This window comes from Anomaloglossus baeobatrachus, chromosome 7 (assembly GCF_048569485.1).
Source record: "Anomaloglossus baeobatrachus isolate aAnoBae1 chromosome 7, aAnoBae1.hap1, whole genome shotgun sequence".
Taxonomy (NCBI): domain Eukaryota; kingdom Metazoa; phylum Chordata; class Amphibia; order Anura; family Aromobatidae; genus Anomaloglossus; species Anomaloglossus baeobatrachus.
The window spans coordinates 280948721-280968646 of NC_134359.1; the positions used below are offsets into that span (position 1 = coordinate 280948721).

Sequence of the window (19926 nt, forward strand, 5' to 3'; positions counted from 1 at the left end):
TAGATCGCAGTAGGAAGGGTTCCAGTAGTTGGACTCCCAGCGATCATTAAGTAATTCAAGAGGATAACTTAATAATTTGGGAATAACCATTTTTAGCTACGTACACATTAGATGAAGGTCAACCGAAACCACCGGTTTTGGGGAGATTGGCTGATCAAGATTGGGTAGATGGCATCCCAATGGTTGATGCATTTTTGTTTTCGGGGGAGATGACCAGGTGAGTCTGGCAGCTACCTTCACATGAATGGATTAACTCTTATTGACCATTTTAATTTCTCTCCATTTTCAGACTACACTATGAACTGAGGATTTTAATCCTGAAATACACCATATTCTTTCAAAGATCAACCATGGATGACACTGAATATGGCCGTTTTGTGGACTGGGATAAGATGGAGACAGGAGGACAAGAACAGAGCCCCAAAGTATTAAATTGCACAGATTTCCAAGAGCTAAAACAACTGTCCCGTCAGGGGTATTGGGCAAAAAGCCATTCATTACGGGCCAAGGTATATCAAAAACTGATCAAGGAGATCCCATGCCGCACGGTGACTCCCGATGCCAGCGTGTATAGAGACATTGTGGGCAAAATAGCAGGCAAGCGTAATGCAAGTACCCTACCTCTTCCGGAATTTGTCGATGATCGACAGGTTCCCAGTTACTGCCTAAACTCTGAAGGTATTGGGGCAGTTAGGAAAATACTCTTGTGCATCTCAAACCAGTTTCCAGACATCTCCTTCTGCCCCGTCCTGCCACCTATTGTGGCCCTTCTCCTCCACTACAGCAAAGATGAGGCAGAATGCTTTGAGAGCGTTTCCAGAATATTGGCCTGCAATGACCCAAACAGACGACTCGTCGATCAGACTTTCTTGGCTTTCGAGTCGTCTTGTATGACATTTGGGGATCTTGCGGGTAAATACTGCCAGGGACCTCACAAGCTCATGGTAGCTGTGTCCGAAGATGTCCTGGAGGTTTATTCTGACTGGCAGAAGTGGCTTTTTGGAGACCTGCCTTTGATCTATGTTGCACGTGTATTTGATGTCTTTCTGGTGGAAGGCTATAAAGTGCTATTCAGGGTAGCCCTGGCTCTTCTCAAGTTCTTCCAGAAGGTAAGAGGTGGCCAACCGATGGAGTCGAACGATGTGAAGGGAGACATCCAAGCATTTGTGAGGGACATCAGCAAGTCCGTATCTCCAGAAAAGGTATTGGAAAAGGCCTTTGCAATCCGGCTCTTTTCCCGTAAGGAGATTAATCTGCTCCAAATGGCAAATGAAAAAGCTCTGCAGCAGAAAGGGATCACCGTGAAACAAAAAAGGTAAGTGGCCAAAGCATGCTAAAATTAAGATCTTCCAAACACCTTCCTTTATCGGTGTGTATCGTGGAATTTTTGGCTAACTACTTGCTAGACATTAGAGCAGCCCATATCGATTTGAAAGGGCCAATCTCAAGTCACCTGGAATGGAGAGGTTCCCATGTATATACAGCTTTCTCTGTTCACTTCTATAGGAATTTTGCGTATGCTTGCTACGGTATAGGGAGGAATGAGCATGCGCAGCCGCCTTTTCCTTCTCAGTGGTGCAAGACAGGATTGAGTTTGTGACAGATGTAAGTCCCAAGAAGGTTAATGGCGTTCCGTAGCTGCCCAGCGCCCACACGGAGTCCCTCTGCCGGTAGGGAATGAACTTTATTCCTCGCGGCAGCCGCTCAGCATTAGTTGGCTGTTAAGTCACTGCCGTGGCCGCGGTTACAGCCGCCGCTCTCTATGCACAAAGCGGTGACTGAAGGCCTGCTGTCACCACCCCCTATAAGGGCCGTTTCACATTTGCGCTGTTTTGACGGAAACTGGCTCCGTTACACGTACAGTACAGTTAATTTATTTACAGTGGAAGCGCGACATGATGTGGACACATGCGGGTACTGCATGACACACACAACCCGCATGGTTTCGCGCTTCAACTGTAAATAAATGAACTGTACGGTATACGTGACGGATCCCGTTTCCGTCAAAACAACGCAAGTGTGAAACGGCCCTAACTGAAAGCCGAAGGCCAACAGGAGGAATAAAGTAAAGTTACCTCCTGACAGCTAGCCGCTTCAGCGTTAATAGCTTTGTTTCCCCCCCTCCCTTCCAAGACTGGTTCCCTTTAAATCAAGACTTTGCAATTTTTAACCATTTGAGAAGATAACCGATCCCTTTTAAAAATAAAGTAGGCAAATCAAGCAATATGCTTGTAAGAACAGAGAGGATTTTTTTTTTTTTCTTCCAATAGAAGAATCTTATTGTTTACTGCTCGTTGCCAAGGTTACAGGCCACCTCTGCAAACTATCAGCGGTGGTCTGTCTCCTTGGTAAGGAGAACGGCAGGATTGCAGAATGACCACATGGTTTAATGATTGAAGTGTAGTGTCTGTCTGGAAATCCATGGATCGCACCCTATTTGCACAGCTGATTAGTGCCCCTGAGACTTTGCACTTTGACTATTTTCTTTCTTAGGTCACATCCACTGGACTCGTCAGTAGAACGTTTAATCGATGATGTTTCACTTATGATTTTTATGTTTTTTCCTTTTCCCTGTTCTCTTCTTCCTTTTCTCCTCTTCTGCTGTCCTATTTCCAGAGTAAAGTCTCCTGTCCGGTAAGTCACCTCGCTGTCTCCCTTCCGTAGCTGACTTCTTTGCTTATTCTTCTGTCCTGCCTGTTTAACTTTCCGCAGCCATGGATTGCAAATAACCTCCAAAACTAACTTATTCATTTTTGCAAACCTTTCTCCATTACAAACAGCTGGACATGCGGGGGGGAGTGAATACTTTGCACACAGCTGGACATGCAGGGGGGGAAGTGAATACTTTGCACACTGCTGGACATGCACACTGCTGGACATGCACACTGCTGGACATGCACACTGCTGGACATGCACACTGCTGGACATGCACACTGCTGGGGACATGCACACTGCTGGACATGCACACTGCTGGACATGCACACTGCTGGACATGCACACTGCTGGACATGCACACTGCTGGACATGCACACTGCTGGAGTGAATACTTTGCACACTGCTGGACATGCAGAGGGGGAGGGGGAGTGAATACTTTGCACACTGCTGGACATGCAGAGGGGGGGGGGGAGTGAATACTTTGCACACTGCTGGACATGCAGGGGGGGGGAGTGAATACTTTTGCTGGACATGCACACTGCTGGACATGCAGGGGGGAGTGAATACTTTGCACACTGCTGGACATGCACACTGCTGGACATGCATGGGGGTAGTGAATACTTTGCACACTGCTGGACATGCAGAGGGAGGGGGTGAATACTTTGCACACTGCTGGACATGCATGGGGGGAGTGAGTACTTTGCACACTGCTGGACATGCATGGGGGGAGTGAGTACTTTGCACACTGCTGGACATGCATGGGGGGAGTGAGTACTTTGCACACTGCTGACATGCATGGGGGGAGTGAGTACTTTGCACACTGCTGGACATGCACACTGCTGGACATGCACACTGCTGGACATGCACACTGCTGGACATGCAGGGGGGGGGAGTGAATACTTTGCACACTGCTGGACATGCACACTGCTGGACATGCACACTGCTGGACATGCACACTGCTGGACATGCACACTGCTGGACATGCACACTGCTGGACATGCAGGGGGGGGAGTGAATACTTTGCACACTGCTGGACATGCACACTGCTGGACATGCAGGGGGGGAGTGAATACTTTGCACACTGCTGGACATGCAGGGGGGAGTGAATACTTTGCACACTGCTGGACATGCAGGGGGGGAGTGAATACTTTGCACACTGCTGGACATGCAGGGGGGGAGTGAATACTTTGCACACTGCTGGACATGCAGAGGGAGGGGGTGAATACTTTGCACACTGCTGGACATGCAGGGGGGGAGTGAATACTTTGCACACTGCTGGACATGCAGGGGGGGAGTGAATACTTTGCACACTGCTGGACATGCAGAGGGAGGGGGTGAATACTTTGCATATTTAAAGTCTCAGGTTGCAGGAATACTTGATGCTGAGCACATGGTATAATTGTATCCGCCTGTAGGTGTCGCTTTAACCCCAGCTCAGTGTCTTGGTATGGGCAGGACGTTCACAGCTTCAGTATTGTATGAAGAGGATTGCCCCTCTAAAAAAAAAAAAAAAAAAAAGACTGCAAGGAGCAGATCATTCCCTCCCTCCCCCCCCCCCCCCCCCCCCCCCCCCCCAAAAAAAAAATCTCTGCATTGCACAGACCACCTGTTATGCATTGCTTAAATAGCGGCATCATATTTGATCAGCGGTCTCCTCGTCTCGTGACCACGGACAGTGTATGGAACCGGAGCAGCACAGCGCCGCACACTAAATAGTGGCTGTTTTGGGGTACTGCAGCTCAGCTCCCATTTACCAGCACTGTGCACAGCTGAGCTGTTCTGGCTCCATACACTGGTCTCTTCCGACAGCTGAGTGACCATAGATTTATATGGCAGCAATGACGTGCTAGTGGTGTCCAGGATAAACCATTCCTGCTAGTCATTGTATTGTTTAGCAGACGAACATGCCGGCATTCATTTTTAATGCTGTTTTTAGAAGCGCTTCCATTCCCAATGGAGGGGGGGGGGGGGGGTTTGTTAGTCTCCAATGAAGTAGAGGCTGGGTGAGAAATGTAGCCTGGTGCATGTCATCTAATACCGTTCTATTGTGCCATGCGGCCTGGCTGATCCCATGCACCACCGTCCTGCAGCCCCTCCATGCGTAACCGGCTTATACTAACGTGTTGCATGAGCCATGCCGGCTAATATCTGCAGCCGCTGAGCTTATCCTGTCAGGGCTTATCCCTGTACGGCTGTGTCTGGTATTGCAGCTTAGCCATGATGTGACTGTACCTGCCATTCCTAGGACGGCAGAGGGGCTGGCTTTGCTATAAAGTACATGGCGCTTTGTAATAAGTTGCATGCCCTCGCATTTAGCCTTAAGGGGTTTTCCATCTTCAGAAAAGTTGGGTCTCCAAGCAGTTTGTTTAATGATTACATTACTGTGCTTTTCTCACCCTCCCCTGGTTCAGCGCTCAAACTTCGCTGCTGCTCTGTGTCTGTCTGCAGCAATGACGTTGTGTTGAGAGCCCTGCAGCCATTAACTGAGCTCAGCGGGCCCTGTAAAAGTTCAGAGAGCTCACTGATTTGCCTGCAGTGCTGTCAACATAACGTCATTGCTGCAGACACACTGGGAGCAGCAGCGAAGTCTGAACGCTGAACCAGGGGAGGGTGAGCAAAGCACAGTTTTGTAAATCATTAAAGAAACTGGAGCAAATGCAGAGACTCGGTACTGGACCTGGGGAGGGTGAGTGAAGGACGTGTACACGTGTTGACACCACATGGTTGAAACTGGACAACCCTTACATGAAGTCATAAAGTGGGTACCTCCTTGGATCACCTGCCTGCTCCTTACAGCGCCAAGACTTTGCTCTGCAGACTTGGTGCCCTTCTCTGATCCTCCTTAGACTCTTTTTGACTAATGACCTTGTTTTGTTTTTCCCCTTTCCTAATTTCTGACAGACAGAATGTCCACCTAGCCGTCCATGCTGAGAACTTCAAGTCTGAGATTGTGAGCGTGAAAGAAATGAGAGATATCTGGTCCTGGATCCCCGAGAGATTCGCTCTCTGCCAACCGCTGCTGCTGTATACCAACCAAGAACATGGCAACACCCTGAGCAGGTCCGTAAGAGCAGAGCATGTACGGGATACTTTACATGGCGGCCTCTATCTCCTGCCGGGGCTCCATTTGACTGATAGATCTCGATTTACCTTATAAGAAGAAATCTGTCAATCATTCGGATGAGTACACACCGGTGCAAGCCGCCCACCGGATTCTTACACCGACTTTGTGCTTGGTTTGGCCTTTTGTCCGTTGGGTACCAGTAATATCTGTCATACACTCAGATATGTGTGTGTGTGTGTGTGTGTGTGTGTGTGTGTCTCCGCTAAAGGAATTCACACTGTCGCATTTATAATCACGAACTTTTGCACAGACGCCTCATGTGAAACAGGGAACATCATAGACTGTTTTGACAGGAAAATTTAACCCTGCACTTTACAGTTACTCTCCAAAATCCTGCCTCCATTAAACTGAATAGAGGTGGGAGCTACTGGCTATTAATAGCAACTGTAAGTGGTTGCTATAGGAACAAAATTAAACTGTTGGTATAAGAAGCTTATGCGTGAGGTAATAAGATGTCAGTGGTGAGACTGGGGCAAAGAGACAGACAGTTACTATCCCGGGCAAAGCCCAGGTACTACAGCTAGTCCTTATTATAAACTGCAGCCATAACTGCAGTGTGAACACGACCAACAGCTACACACTTGTGAAGTCTTGATAGACTTAATACTTCAGACTTTGCTCTAAATATTTCTATATACAAAGTGTTTTTCTATGAAATCTTGGTGCATTTCACACCCTAAAGCTAAGACGCCGTGGCGCCAATGTGTCGATATTCTATTAGTCTTGTGCTTTTTTTTTTTTTTTTTTACTGGGATATTAGGAATGTCCCCAATCAGTCTGACCCCTAAACTCTGCAGTGTTCTTTTGTCTATCTATGCTCAGGTTTTACTTGCACTGTGAAGGACATGAGCCCACCTTGCTACTCATCAAGACCAGCAACAAAGAGGTAAGTAATCAGTCAACACATGGATCTCCTACAAGTAAAGCTGCACTCTGAGACGCTAAGGTATACAGACTTTGACTATAGGAATTTGGATATGCATTACTGCTTAGAAAATGTAAAAATTGACATTTGGTGCTTAAAAAAAAGGCCAGTTTTCTGTGAGCCCAGCAGCCAGCGTCAAGGCGTATCTCTTCTTTTTCTTTTGCTGGGTCCCTACCTAAACTGTTCACCTCCTCCTGTAATATGTTTAATCTTATAAATCATATAAATTAGCTTTTTCTTGTATGGCCACTTACCAATCACTTCCTAGGTGTGCGGAGCGTACCTGTCAACTGACTGGAACGCACGGAAGAAGAGTGGGAACAAGCTGAGCTTCTTTGGGACTGGAGAATGCTTTGTTTTTCGGGTAAGGACTAAACCACTTCTCAGTTTATCACAGTCCACTGATCTTTATGGGTCTTTTACACACACATTTACATTTTGACCAATTATTAAATTATTTTCTTTAAACGGTCACAGTCCTTATCATACGGCAAAATTAATAGCACTACAATATACCCAATTTTTTTGTATTAAAATCCCTTTTCCTCTAAAAAATTTGGAATGAAAATGAGGGGTGCGTCTTATAACCCAAAGGTAGCTTACCAGGGTGGGGGGAGTGTAGAATGGTGAGAGGAGGCAGGGGCAATGCTGTGGTCAGTGAGGCAGGGGCCATCCTGAAAATGTGGGCGGTGCGGGCTTCAAATAATGGCACCCGGAGTCATGACATGCCCAGGTTGAGCTCTTGGCTCAAGATCTCATCTGCGCATGCACCACCTCTGGTCCATTGATCTGCCAGCAAAATGGTGCCCAGAGGCGGTGCATGCGCAGATGTGATCTCTGCCTGTCATTGGGCCGATAGCTCAATCTGCGCACACGCCAACTCCGGGCGCCAGTGGCGTAACTAGAGTTTGATGGGCCCTGGTGCAAAGTTCAGACCTGGGCCCCCACTCCACATACACTGACAATTGGGGTAGGGGATAATGACACTGACACTCGGGGTACAGGATAATGATGCTGACACTTGGCTCTTCCCACAGCACCCAGATTTCTCATGATCTGAAATCCCTCTATCAGCACCCAGCTTTCTTACTGTATGTTCTGATATCCATCTTGTCCTCGGCACCCAGCTTCCACATGCTCTGCTATACATCTTTCCTTCAGCACCCAGCTTTCCCATATCAGTGCATGGGAAAGCTGGGTGCTGAGAGCAGATGTATAGCAGAAGATGGGAAAGCTGGGTGCTGAGAGAAGATGTATAGCAGAGCATGGGAAAGCTGGGTGCTGAGAAATGTATAGCATGGCATGGGAAAGCTGGGTGCTGTGGGGAAAGAGCCTTTTTTCCCTCAGCACAAAATGTTCCCATCCCCTGATTGTATCTTTGTCCCCCCCCCCCCCTTTTATATAGTTCTCCAAACACAATAATGGCCCCCACATTGCCTTCCAAATAGTATAAAGGGTCCCACATAACGCTTCATATATTAGTATACCCTTCCATAGTCCTCCATGTATTATAATGCATTTCCCATAGTTCTCCATGTATTATAATTCCCCCCCATAGTACTCAATATATATTACTCCACCACATAGTCCTCCATATATTATAATGCACCCCCATAATCCTCCATGTATAAAGTAGCCCTTCAATTATCATGAATTTCTCATAATTCTCCATATTATAATTCACCCCATAGTACTCTCTCTATATTATACTGCACCACATAGTCTCCGATGTTTTATAACACACACCCATAGTCCATGTATAAGGTAGGCTCCATAGTCCTCTATATATTATAATGTAGCCCCCCATAGTCCTATATGTAATATAACGCAACCCCATAATACCTTCATATTGTATTATGTAGCCCCATGCTCCTCCACACATAATGCACCCCTATATTCCATGTATAAGGTGTCCTTAATTTTGTATTATGCAGCCCCCCCAGACCTCCATATATAATAATGCAGCCAGCCTCCCCAATCCTCCATTTATAATATAGCAGCCAGCCTCCCCAGGCCTCCAGGTATAATGCAGCCTCCCCAGGCCTCCAGGTATAATGCAGCCTCCCCAGGCCTCCAGGTATAATGCAGCCTCTCCAGGCATCCATTTATAATATAGCAGCCAGCATCCCCAGGCCTCCATATATAATGCTGCCTCCATGTATACAGTTAGGTCCAGAAATATTTGGACAGTGACACAATTTTGGCGAGTTCGGCTCTGCATGCCACCACATTGGATTTGAAATGAAACCTCTACAACAGAATTCAAGTGCAGATTGTAACGTTTAATTTGAAGGTTTGAACAAAAATATCTGATAGAAATTGTAGGAATTGTCACATTTCTTTACAAACACTCCACATTTTAGGAGGTCAAAAGTAATTGGACAAATAAACCAAACCCAAACAAAATATTTTTATTTTCAATATTTTGTTGCGAATCCTTTGGAGGCAATCACTGCCTTAAGTCTGGAACCCATGGACATCACCAAACGCTGGGTTTCCTCCTTCTTAATGCTTTGCCAGGCCTTTACAGCCGCAGCCTCAATTCACCTTCACCTCAATTGAGAGTTCCTTAGCCCGCATGTTGTCTGGTCACAGCCACAGCTTCCAAATGTAAAACCACACACCTGTAATCAACCCCAGACCTTTTAACTACTTCATTGATTACAGGTTAACGAGGGAGACGCCTTCAGGGTTAATTGCAGCCCTTAGAGTCCCTTGTCCAATTACTTTTGGTCCCTTGAAAAAGAGGAGGCTATGCATTACAGAGCTATGATTCCTAAACCCTTTCTCCGATTTGGATGTGAAAACTCTCATATTGCAGCTGGGAGTGTGCACTTTCAGCCCATATTATATATAGAATTGTATTTCTGAACATGTTTTTGTAAACAGCTAAAATAACAAAACTTGTGTCACTGTCCAAATATTTCTGGCCCTGACTGTAATAATGCAGCCAGCCTCTCCAGGCCTCCATGTATAATAATGCAGCCAGCCTCTCCAGGCCTCCATGTATAATGCAGCCTTTACAGGCCTCCATGTATAATAATGCAGCCTCCATGTATAATAGAAGAAAGAAAAATCCAGCTTCCGGAGTAGTAGTAAAACTGCTGCAAAATTTTATTAAAGGACGTAAAAATTAATGTGATGACAAAAATAGGGAGCCCATATGCGGCGTAAGGCTACGCGTTTCGAACGCTGCCTGCGTTCTTTGTCAAGCTTGACAGTAGTTTTACTACTACTCCGGAAGCTGGATTTTTCTTTCTTCTATTGGACCCTTGCACTGCCAGAGTGTTATCCTTGCATGCCGGACTTTGCCCCAGTTGAGCTGGATCACTTTTTTTCCTCAATGTATAATGCAGCCTCTCCAGGCCTCCATGTATAATAATGCCTCTGGCCACCGTGTACTCACTAATTTATATTAAAATAAAAGTCCTTACCCTCTCTTCCTTCCACCGCTGCGCTGTATTCACGTCTCCTCGTTCCACCGATGCTGTCCTCACTGCTTTCCTCTTCCACCGCTGCTCATCCTCCCTTCCCCTCACTCTCCTGGTGCTGCGGTTGGCGTCCTGCGCTCTGTGCACTCAACACAGCAGTTGCACGGGAGTGACGTCACAGGGGGAGAATGATGATGCATAGCGCGGCAGCAGGCAGGGGGCCCCGGTGCCACCGCTGACACCAGGCAGGGGGGCCCGGTGTCGGCGGCGGCACCGGGTCATATAGCTGCTGCGTGGTCTGTGACAGATCAGCGCAGCTCCTCTATATCACTGACAGGAGCTGGCTGCTGACCTGCCGGGCCCCTAACCTCCCGGGCCCGGTCGTAATGGCGACCGCGGTAGTTACGCCCCTGCCGGGCGCCATTTCTTTGAAGCTCGTACCACCCAACAGTTTCTGGATGTTCTTGCCTCACAGTACCCACATTGTAGGGACACCCGCCGCATTGCCCTACTGCACCACCACCCCTACCTCCTGTGTCCCTGATTTCTCCCCTCTTCTTCCGTGGTTTTTTTGTTTTTGTTTTTGTTTTTTTTTTTTCCCTCCCCCTTCTCTGCCCCCCAAACAGGATAACTGGAAGGTCGGGCATCTCAGTGGTCAGCTCTACAATTTTAAATCTGACCGAAAACAACATCTGCAAGGAATTTGCATGGATTTCCTCCCACATTCAAGACCTAATGATAGGGAATTTAGATTGTGAGCCCCAATGGGGACAGGTAATCATGTCTGTAAAGTGCTGCAGAATGACTGTGCTATTTAAGCAAATAATATTATTAAAGGAATTATTAACCTCGGTTGCTCTTCTGTGCACCTGCATTAGTTCAGCTCGTCCCTTCTTAAAATACTCTGTATAATTTTGGGCTCCGGTGTATAATTCTGGCTGCACTGGTGACTTGTATAGTGTCAAAACTATATGTTCTTTTATTGTATCCCATGATTTTTATTTGTGTTGGAAGCAGATGCCTGACACTGAGCAATAAGTTGAGTCTTTCAGTGTCATTTTTGCCCGGTGTCGTACATTTTTAAACGTTATTATTTATTTATTAGATTAATAAGAATAAATGTATTTATTATTATAATTTTTATTTTATTAATAATATAAATATAATAATTTTAGTATTTTATAATTTATTTTTTTTTTGTCTGCCCAAGTGTATAACTTTACATTTATCTACAATAACCTTAAATTACCACTTCTTGGCTCTGAAGTCCACCTTCTCTAAATCGATTTTTGTAGTATTTAATAGCCTTGCAGAACTTGGAGTACCATTAGTAGACAGTTGATACTATGTCTTAAACAAGATTATCAATATACAAATTAAAGTGACTTAAAGCACCACCCCAGCATTACTTGTCACTCCCCCACCCCCCATCTTACTTACCATCTGGCATTTTTCTCCTTTTTGTTTTGTCACCACTCCGGTCCCGCTGCACCATCTTGTGCCTGTAGCTTCTGACTGGCCAGAGGCTGTCACAAGCTATTGATACAAGTCTATGAGAGTCAGAATGAGGCATTCATAGACTTTTGAGTTGTGTGCTCCATGAATCACTGCAGCTGCCGGAAGGTTACAAACTTTCTGACACAGATTTGGAGTGTTGGTGAAAACTGATAGAGATGCCGCAAGGTGAGTATAAGATGGGGCCATAGGACTACTTCAATGGTGAATTAAAAAAACAAAACAAACAAAAAAACGCTCGAGTGGTGCTTTACTAATCCCAGGTCTCATTCTTTAAGTTGTTTCTTCTTTATGCTTACAGCTGCAGCCAGAGGTGGAGCGCTATGAGTGGGTGATCATAAAACATCCGGAGCTCGGTAGAGTTACATCAATGGCTGCCGACAATGAGTCCAACTCTTCCCAGGAGAGTGCTGAGAAATCGGACCCCTCCACCCGGCTGTCCCCTTTTCTGGCTACTCGACATTTCAACCTCCCATCCAAAACTGCCTCCATGTTTATGGCCGGGAGCACAGACTGCATCATCATTGGTAAGTCGCCTGTAAAGACTTTGAATATTTTTTTTTATTTATTTATTTTTATTTTTTATTTTTTTTTGTCTCCGTATCTGCCCATCTTATCAGATAAAAAGGAATAATGTAATCACAGCTCACCTAGACCTATATGTATCTCAAAATATTATTAACCCCAAATTTAATAAAAAATTCCTTTTATTGTACAAAAAGCTAAACAGACTCATAGACATAAAAACATATAAAGTGTCTCAGCTGGATTCAATCAATAAGGGGATAGATTCATAGCAATACATAAATCATCCCTCTTTCACAATCTAATACATATTTCTCATCGTTCCTCAAAGGGAGAAAAAGGTTTATATACATTTCATATCATTGTTCACTATATATATATATATGTATATGTATATGTATATGTATATGTATGTGTGTATAACCTATTTGTACTCACTATCACACAATGGTTTAAGTAGCTTTATACAGAGACAAAAAATATATATTTCGTCTCTATACCTAGCTCCAACCCCTATCCAGTTTAAGAGACAGTCACATCACATTTATGCATAAATTATCCCTGGTCACTCTGTTTTGATACTTATATGACCACTACTCAACATCCCAATCACATCCTTAACTGGTCACTTTTACAGAGGAAAAAAAACAGGGATAGCTTTAAAACTGAGCGCATCCTGGAATACCCAAAGTTATTCCTAATAGAACCAACACCCAATATATAGTGTAAGGCTATGTGCGCACTTACCGGATTTTTCGCGGATTTTGCCGCGGATTTGCTGCATGTTTCGCTGCAGAAAATGTTCATAACATCTCTGCAGTGAATCACCAGCAAATCCTATGGAGAAAAAAAATCCTGTGCGCACTGGGCGGAATTTGACAGCTGCATGTTTTGCTGCGGGAATCCCGCAGCAAAAACAAGTGCATGTCACTTCTTTTCCGCACGTCGCTGCGGGATTTCTCTCCATTGACTCAATGTTAATCATGAAATCCCGCAGGGAATAACGCAGGCAGCAAATTCTGTGCGGTTCACTGCGTTTTCCTGCGTTATTCCCTGCGGTATTTTGCGGTTTACCTCCGGTAATGTGCATCACTTGCTTGCGGTTTTGCAGGGAAGTGATGTCATTACAGGAACAGGAAGTCGTGCAGAGTAAACACACACACATCAGACACAGAACACACATCACAGACATAGATCACACAGACACATAGAATACACATAGAAAGAAAACGGAAATATAGAAAACAAAGAACGTGGGCTCCACTGCATATTTACCGTCCAGCCGAGGTAAGCACACAGCGGCGGCCCGGTATCCTCAGGCTGGGGAGGGAGAGGGGCAGGGTTAATGTCCCCCGCCTCACTCCCCCTCCGGCAGCCGAGAATATCAGCCGCAGCTGCCCCGGGACTGTCGCATACATTATGCGGCACTGCCGGCGTGTCCTCGGCTCTTCTTGCCACCGTGTAGCAGTGGTGACAAGGTAATACAAGGGGTTAATGGTGATGGGGGACCACCGCCATTAACCCCAGGCTTGATCATGGCAGCGTCTATGTGACAGCTGACATGATCAACCCGTAAGTAAAGTGAAGAAAACACACACCGAAAAATCCTTTATTTTAAATAAAACCAACAAGCCTCGTTCACCATTTTATTAACCCCTCCCGCACCAAAGCTCCGGCGTAATCCACCGCTCCGACATCCACAGCTCCGGCTCCGACGTCCTGCACTGCTTCCATCCAGCCGCGACTGTCACAGACACAGGCTGAATGCAGCAGACAGCAGAGGTAATTATCGGTCATTTCCCACGGCCGGTAATGTGAACTCACTGCCGACCGTGGGAAATGCAGCGATCTGTCATCTATCTATCCCTCTATCTGTCTATCTATCTATCCCTCTATCTATTCTTCTGTCTATCCTTCTATCTATTCTTCTGTCTATCTACTATCAGAATTAAATGTATTTTTTTTTTTTTTTTTCTTCAATGTGCTTTATTGCATTGAATGCAATAAAGCACATCCCAACCCGCACGCGGCAAAACCGCGGCAATACCGCGAATAATACCGCGGTAAAGCCGCGGCAAACCGCATGCGGTTTTCGGGTGCGGTTTCCCGCGGTTTTTTACCGCGGGTGCGGTAATCTTTGAGAGGATGCGGAATTTTCTCAAGAAAATTCCATTTCCCAGTGCGCACAGAGCCTAACTCATCTAATGAACTGTTATTTTGGATATCATGCACCCTATCAAATGCCAAAAAAAGGTCATTCACCACAGAACAGAGAACCAATATCTGCCCAAAGCCATCATCTGAACTGTAAGAAAAAAGATTTTTTCAGTGAAGCAACAAACACATATATGCCAAAGATGATACAAGATAAAAAAAAGTCCAGTAACCATAATTTGATCCCTAATAGGATTCTTGATGAAATATTTCTCACATATCCACTTGAGATCATATCAGATAATAATCTTCTTCATAGAGACAATTAATTTCAGACATATGTCATGTCACTAGTTCCTTATGGTAATGGTTAGACACTCTGTGCTTGATAGCTCCACACTCTTGGGATACAATTTACACCTTGACGCGTTTCCCCCTTTGTTTAATAAAGCCAAAGGGTTCATCAGGAGGTTTTATTGATCCATGAGTTTAGTATCAATATTCGATATGGATCTAAGAAAAGAAGAGAGAAATATATATATATATACCATTGCAATTTCTTGAGCTGCCTCGCCACGTCACCACGTCACGGCAAATCTCATTTGAAGCAGTCCTACACTAAAATATTTTTATAAAATGTGCCATGCGGCCTCACATATTAATAGTAGAACTGCTCTTAGCAGCACTCACCTGGTCTATTTCAATCCCGTACCCATGACTGAGTCATGGCTGTGGGCGGGACAGGTCCAAGCAAATGCTGCATGAAGTAAATAGCCTGTGGACAAAGCCTGATGACTTAATGTGAACAGTCACCAACCGCCAAAATCCAGACAGATGGAATACATCCCAAATTGGGGTGCATAGCAAGGTGGAGGTCAACCACCGACCAATTCAATGAAGAAAAAACAAAAAGCCACCACCAAATGTGCACTACAGCACTAAACATTCCAAACTGTACTTATTATAAAAAAAAATTTGAGATTTTTGGCAAAAAATTGCAATTTCTTGAGCTTAAGTACAGTTTGGAATGTTTAGTGCTGTAGTGCACATTTGGTGCTGGCTTTTTGTTTTTTCTTCAGATAAAGTATGGTATGCAGAACCGGACCACTATAGCAATCATTAAGGGGTCCAAATAAGATGTGACTGTATAGATCGGCAAAACGCCATGATAACCTCCGTCACAAAAATCCCCAAATGAGGACACCAGCACGCCAAACAATCACCATGCGGCAGCCTTTTAAATGAGAGCGGGAGCCATTACGTTTCCGGTCCCAACCGCCTCCCATCATCCATTGCGACCGCACACATGCGCAATCACGTCTTACACCCCGCTTAATACATAAACACCTGATGTTAACTTCCGTATAAATCATCAGAGCCAACACGCTTGCGCAAACCTGCGCCAACAACGCAGCTGCCCATATTCACAAAGCGGCATCGCGGAGTTTCCATAGCGCCGCGCATGCGCCCCAAGATTATACTTAATTTCAGCCACCGCGCTTGCGCATACATGCGCTATCAAAACGCGCCCTTTTTTTTGGCATTTGATAGGGTGCATGATATCCAAAATAACAGTTCATTAGATGAGTTACACTATATATTGGGTGTTGGTTCTGTTAGGAATAACTTTGGGTATTCCAGGATGCGCTCAGTTTTAAAGCTATCCCTGTTTTTTCCTCTGTAAAAGTGACCAGTTAAGGATGTGATTGGGATGTTGAGTAGTGGTCATATAAGTATCAAAACAGAGTGACCAGGGATAATTTATGCATAAATGTGATGTGACTGTCTCTTAAACTGGATAGGGGTTGGAGCTTGGTATAGAGACGAAATATATATTTTTTGTCTCTGTATAAAGCTACTTAAACCATTGTGTGATAGTGAGTACAAATAGGTTTAATACGTGTGTGTATATATATATATATATATACACACACACACACACACGTATTAAACCTATTTGTTCCTCTGTATATATATATATATATATCTATATATATATATATATATATATCTGTATATATATATCTGTATATATATATATATATATATATATATATATATATATATATATTAGTGAATAATGATATGAAATGTATATAAACCTTTTTCTCACTTTGAGGAACGATGAGAAATATGTATTAGATTGTGAAAGAGGGATGATTTATGTATTGCTATGAATCTATCCCCTTATTGATTGAATCCAGCTGAGACACTTTATATGTTTTTATATCTGAGTCTGTTTAGCTTTTTGTACAATAAAGGAATTTTTTTATTAACTTTGGGGTTAATAATATTTTGAGATAAAATTGACCCCTTGAATATATCAAAGTAAGTTTGAGTAGACCTATATGTACCCCAAATGGTGGATGGTGACGAGCACATCAGGCCGGATCCTGGTGTAATAGCGATGAACAAGAGAAGTAGAAAAAGCCAGCAACCATCTCGGAAAAACTCTGAAGCTTTATTGTGAAAAATCCAAAAACATAGTGGATAAAAAGCTCTGCGTGTAGACAAGGGTCTATATGTTTCAGGCCTAACAGAACTGGCCCTTAATAATGACAATGGTTGTCCTGATTAAGGGCCAGTTTCGTTAGGCCTGAAACACGTAGACCCTTAATAGAACTGGTCCTTAATCAGGACAACCATTGTCATTATTAAGGGCCAGTTCTGTTAGGCCTGAAACATATAGACCCTTGTCTACACGCTGAGCTTTTTATCTACTATGGGTTTTTTTATGGATTTTTCACAAAGCTTCAGAGTTTTTCCGAGATAAGTTGGAAAAAGCCAGCAACTATCAGATAGCTATTCTTCTTACTCCACTTAAGAGACACTTCTCCCTCTTGTTTTCCGAACTCCTCATTCCCTCTGAAAAGCTGCAACAATCCCTCTTTGCAGAAAAAGACTTGGCTCACCAAAGAATCAGATTATAGCTTCTTGTTGTATGCAGGGAGGAGTGAGGATGATGAGGAAGGAGTAAAGTAAAAGGATGAGAGACAGATCACGTGTTAATTTCTAGTAGGTGTTTTGTCTCATCCCAGCACTGGATTCACAGCAACACTGCTATATAATTTACTCCATGCTGATGCCTCTGAACATGTTACATACAGATAGAGGACAAAATCTCCATGTTTGTGCGGTTTTATGGGACTTCATAGCAGCTAGTCTTTACCACTAGATACGAGGCAACTGAAAACTTATAGGGTGAGCCTGCACTGGGAAAAACTGGTGAAAAATGCAGGGTAGAAGTCATAAAATCCCAGATAGTGTTGTTATTCATATACATACAATGGCTTAGTTGGGAAAATTCACCGGATATCACATGTACACCTTAGCAGATGCCACGCTGGCTGCCGGTGGTCACCACTAGAGGGAGTTGCGACATAAAAATGTGCCCGGAGCTCCCTCTAGTGGTGGCAGTTAGCAGACATAAAGTTTTGATTTTATGTATCTCATTACTTGAATGTGGCACATTCACTGTAATGTGACCCTTTGTTTCTTCAGGAGGGGGCGACGGACAAGCCTTATATCTGGATTCTGACTTGAACTATGGACGAACCGGTCACTGCAATACCTTCAACAACCAGCCTCTGTGCTCTGAAACCTTCCAGATCGCCATAATCGAGGTGTGGGGCTTCAAGGACAATCTAAACAATGATGAGCGCTCCTCTGCGTTACCATGAGGTGATCTGTTCATATCATTGGGTTACAATTCTGGACGTGTCTCGGTTGAGGCATCAGAGCAGGTATTGGTGATGGTGCTCTCCTTCCATCAATGTGAAGAGTTGACGTGTCGGGCTTTAGATGCCGGTTACTAAACGTACCATGGACTTATATATGCAAATGTCTCATTGGACCAAGCTGATCTGAGTACTTTACCAATTCCTGAACTGGCTTCTATTAGAATTCATTCCCGCTAATCATCTGATGGAAGCCCCCTGTAGACCTGAACAATGTGACCGTCCCTCTCCCGCGTGTGTTTGCTGTGCATATCTACCCTTTTTTTAGATTTTGTCTCTTGTACAACTTTTCCCCCTGTCCTCTCCCGTTTCCATATTTTGTATTTCTTCTAAAAACCAGCAATTATTGAGTTATTTATGATCAAAATGTTTTGGGTTTTTTTTTTTGCCCACCATGACAACTTATTGTCTATCTACAAGATGATTGGCTAGTCGCTGGGGTCTTTACCAGCGGGACCATCATTATCGCTATGAAGGGCTCTAGAATCAAAAATTGGAAAGAGCGCTCCGATCAAGCGTGGGCACCTCCGCCACATTCATGGTCTATTGGACTGACAAACATGGGTCAACGCTGTCTTGCTTCTAAACAATGAATTGTGCCCTGTTGCATTGCACTATTTGTGGGGGATGTGGCACCCTAACTCTTATGATCAAGGTGGTCCAACTGGTAGGTGGATAGGGGAGAAGTTATGGTGGGATAATCTCAATCTTGAGTCTGGATTGATGTGAGAATATATATGAATTGTACTTATCTGTCATCCTGTAAATGGAGAACATTTTAGGAACCTCAATACCAAGAAGAAATAAAACTAGAAGTTTGAAAATAAATATCTTTATGGGTTTTCTGAGCTGCACGTAAATTTCCAAATTCACTATGCACACTGTCAGGATTCAGCTCAAGCGGTAATTCTATAATTGGCATAGTTGTGTGCCAACTAGGTTCTCTCAATAGAATATTGGAAACAGCAAAAAAAAGGTTTCTGGTCAACACATGACTGCCACTATGCCAATCGTGAAAACTGCTCCAGATGCAAATGACTGGAAATCCTGACAGTGTGCATGGTACACCGGGTCAGGATTCGGTAATCTCCAGTCAAAGTGCATAAATGTATGTTCAGTACAGGGAGAAAAAAAAAAACTTTAAATCCTGAAATGAAATTGTCGTGAAAAGTATTAATGATCATAAAACACAAAACGCCCGTAATAAAGAGGTGACATCAAGGCACTATACAGAGGTTGGACAAACTTAAGCCATATCCAAAAAGTTAATATTAAAATATATTAATTAAGATTGACGTGGATAGAAGCCCTTTAATTATCTTAAATGTGACCTATAATGGATTTACAAATTTGTTTGCCCTTTTTGTCTTTTTTGGTGTTTTTTGTATTTTTAGTGTAAACTCATGTCAGGTGGTTATTTTCAGGAATAAAAGTCAATCTCAGTGTTTTTTTTGTTTTTAGTCTGTGTTTTTTGTATTTTACTTCTGCTTTTTGAAGTTGTTGGACAATAAGTGGGTAACCAATTAGAAATTTGAGGTATAGTTTGTGATACCTGCCTCAAATACAATGTTACTAAAAGTGTTTTTACCTTATCCGCACTAGAAATGAGATGCTTGTATTAATAAAACTAGTGGCAAGGTTGTATAGGTCCCAGTACAAGCATAAAAAATTATGTGCATTATATTGTAATCCCATGTACCAGCACTGCAAAATTGAGCTTTAAAACCACATGCAAATTTGCTTGTGGCTTCAGCGCTAAATTTCTCAGCGCTTGTACATGAGAACTGATTAACAGATACTGTAAATGGTTCTTGTACTGGGACCTTTACAACCTTGCCACTAGTTTTAATAGTAGGAGTG

The 19926-nt window shown here is 43.9% G+C and overlaps 1 protein-coding gene across 3 annotated transcripts in view; it reads left to right on the forward strand.

Moving 5' to 3' along the window:
• TBC1D24 (TBC1 domain family member 24) overlaps positions 1-19515 on the forward strand; it is a 40448-nt gene extending 20933 nt beyond the window's left edge. For 2 of the 3 annotated variants that reach the window (XM_075318249.1, XM_075318248.1), the window contains exons 2-8: positions 290-1315; positions 2617-2634; positions 5557-5715; positions 6602-6665; positions 6973-7068; positions 11952-12177; positions 17831-19515. In XM_075318249.1, the coding sequence (XP_075174364.1) occupies positions 351-1315; positions 2617-2634; positions 5557-5715; positions 6602-6665; positions 6973-7068; positions 11952-12177; positions 17831-18009 (1707 nt within the window). In that variant the 5' untranslated portion in view covers positions 290-350 and the 3' untranslated portion in view covers positions 18010-19515. The remainder of the gene's footprint in view (positions 1-289; positions 1316-2616; positions 2635-5556; positions 5716-6601; positions 6666-6972; positions 7069-11951; positions 12178-17830) is intronic. The other variant, XM_075318250.1, reaches the window with a different exon arrangement.
• The last annotated feature ends 411 nt before the right edge of the window (positions 19516-19926 follow it).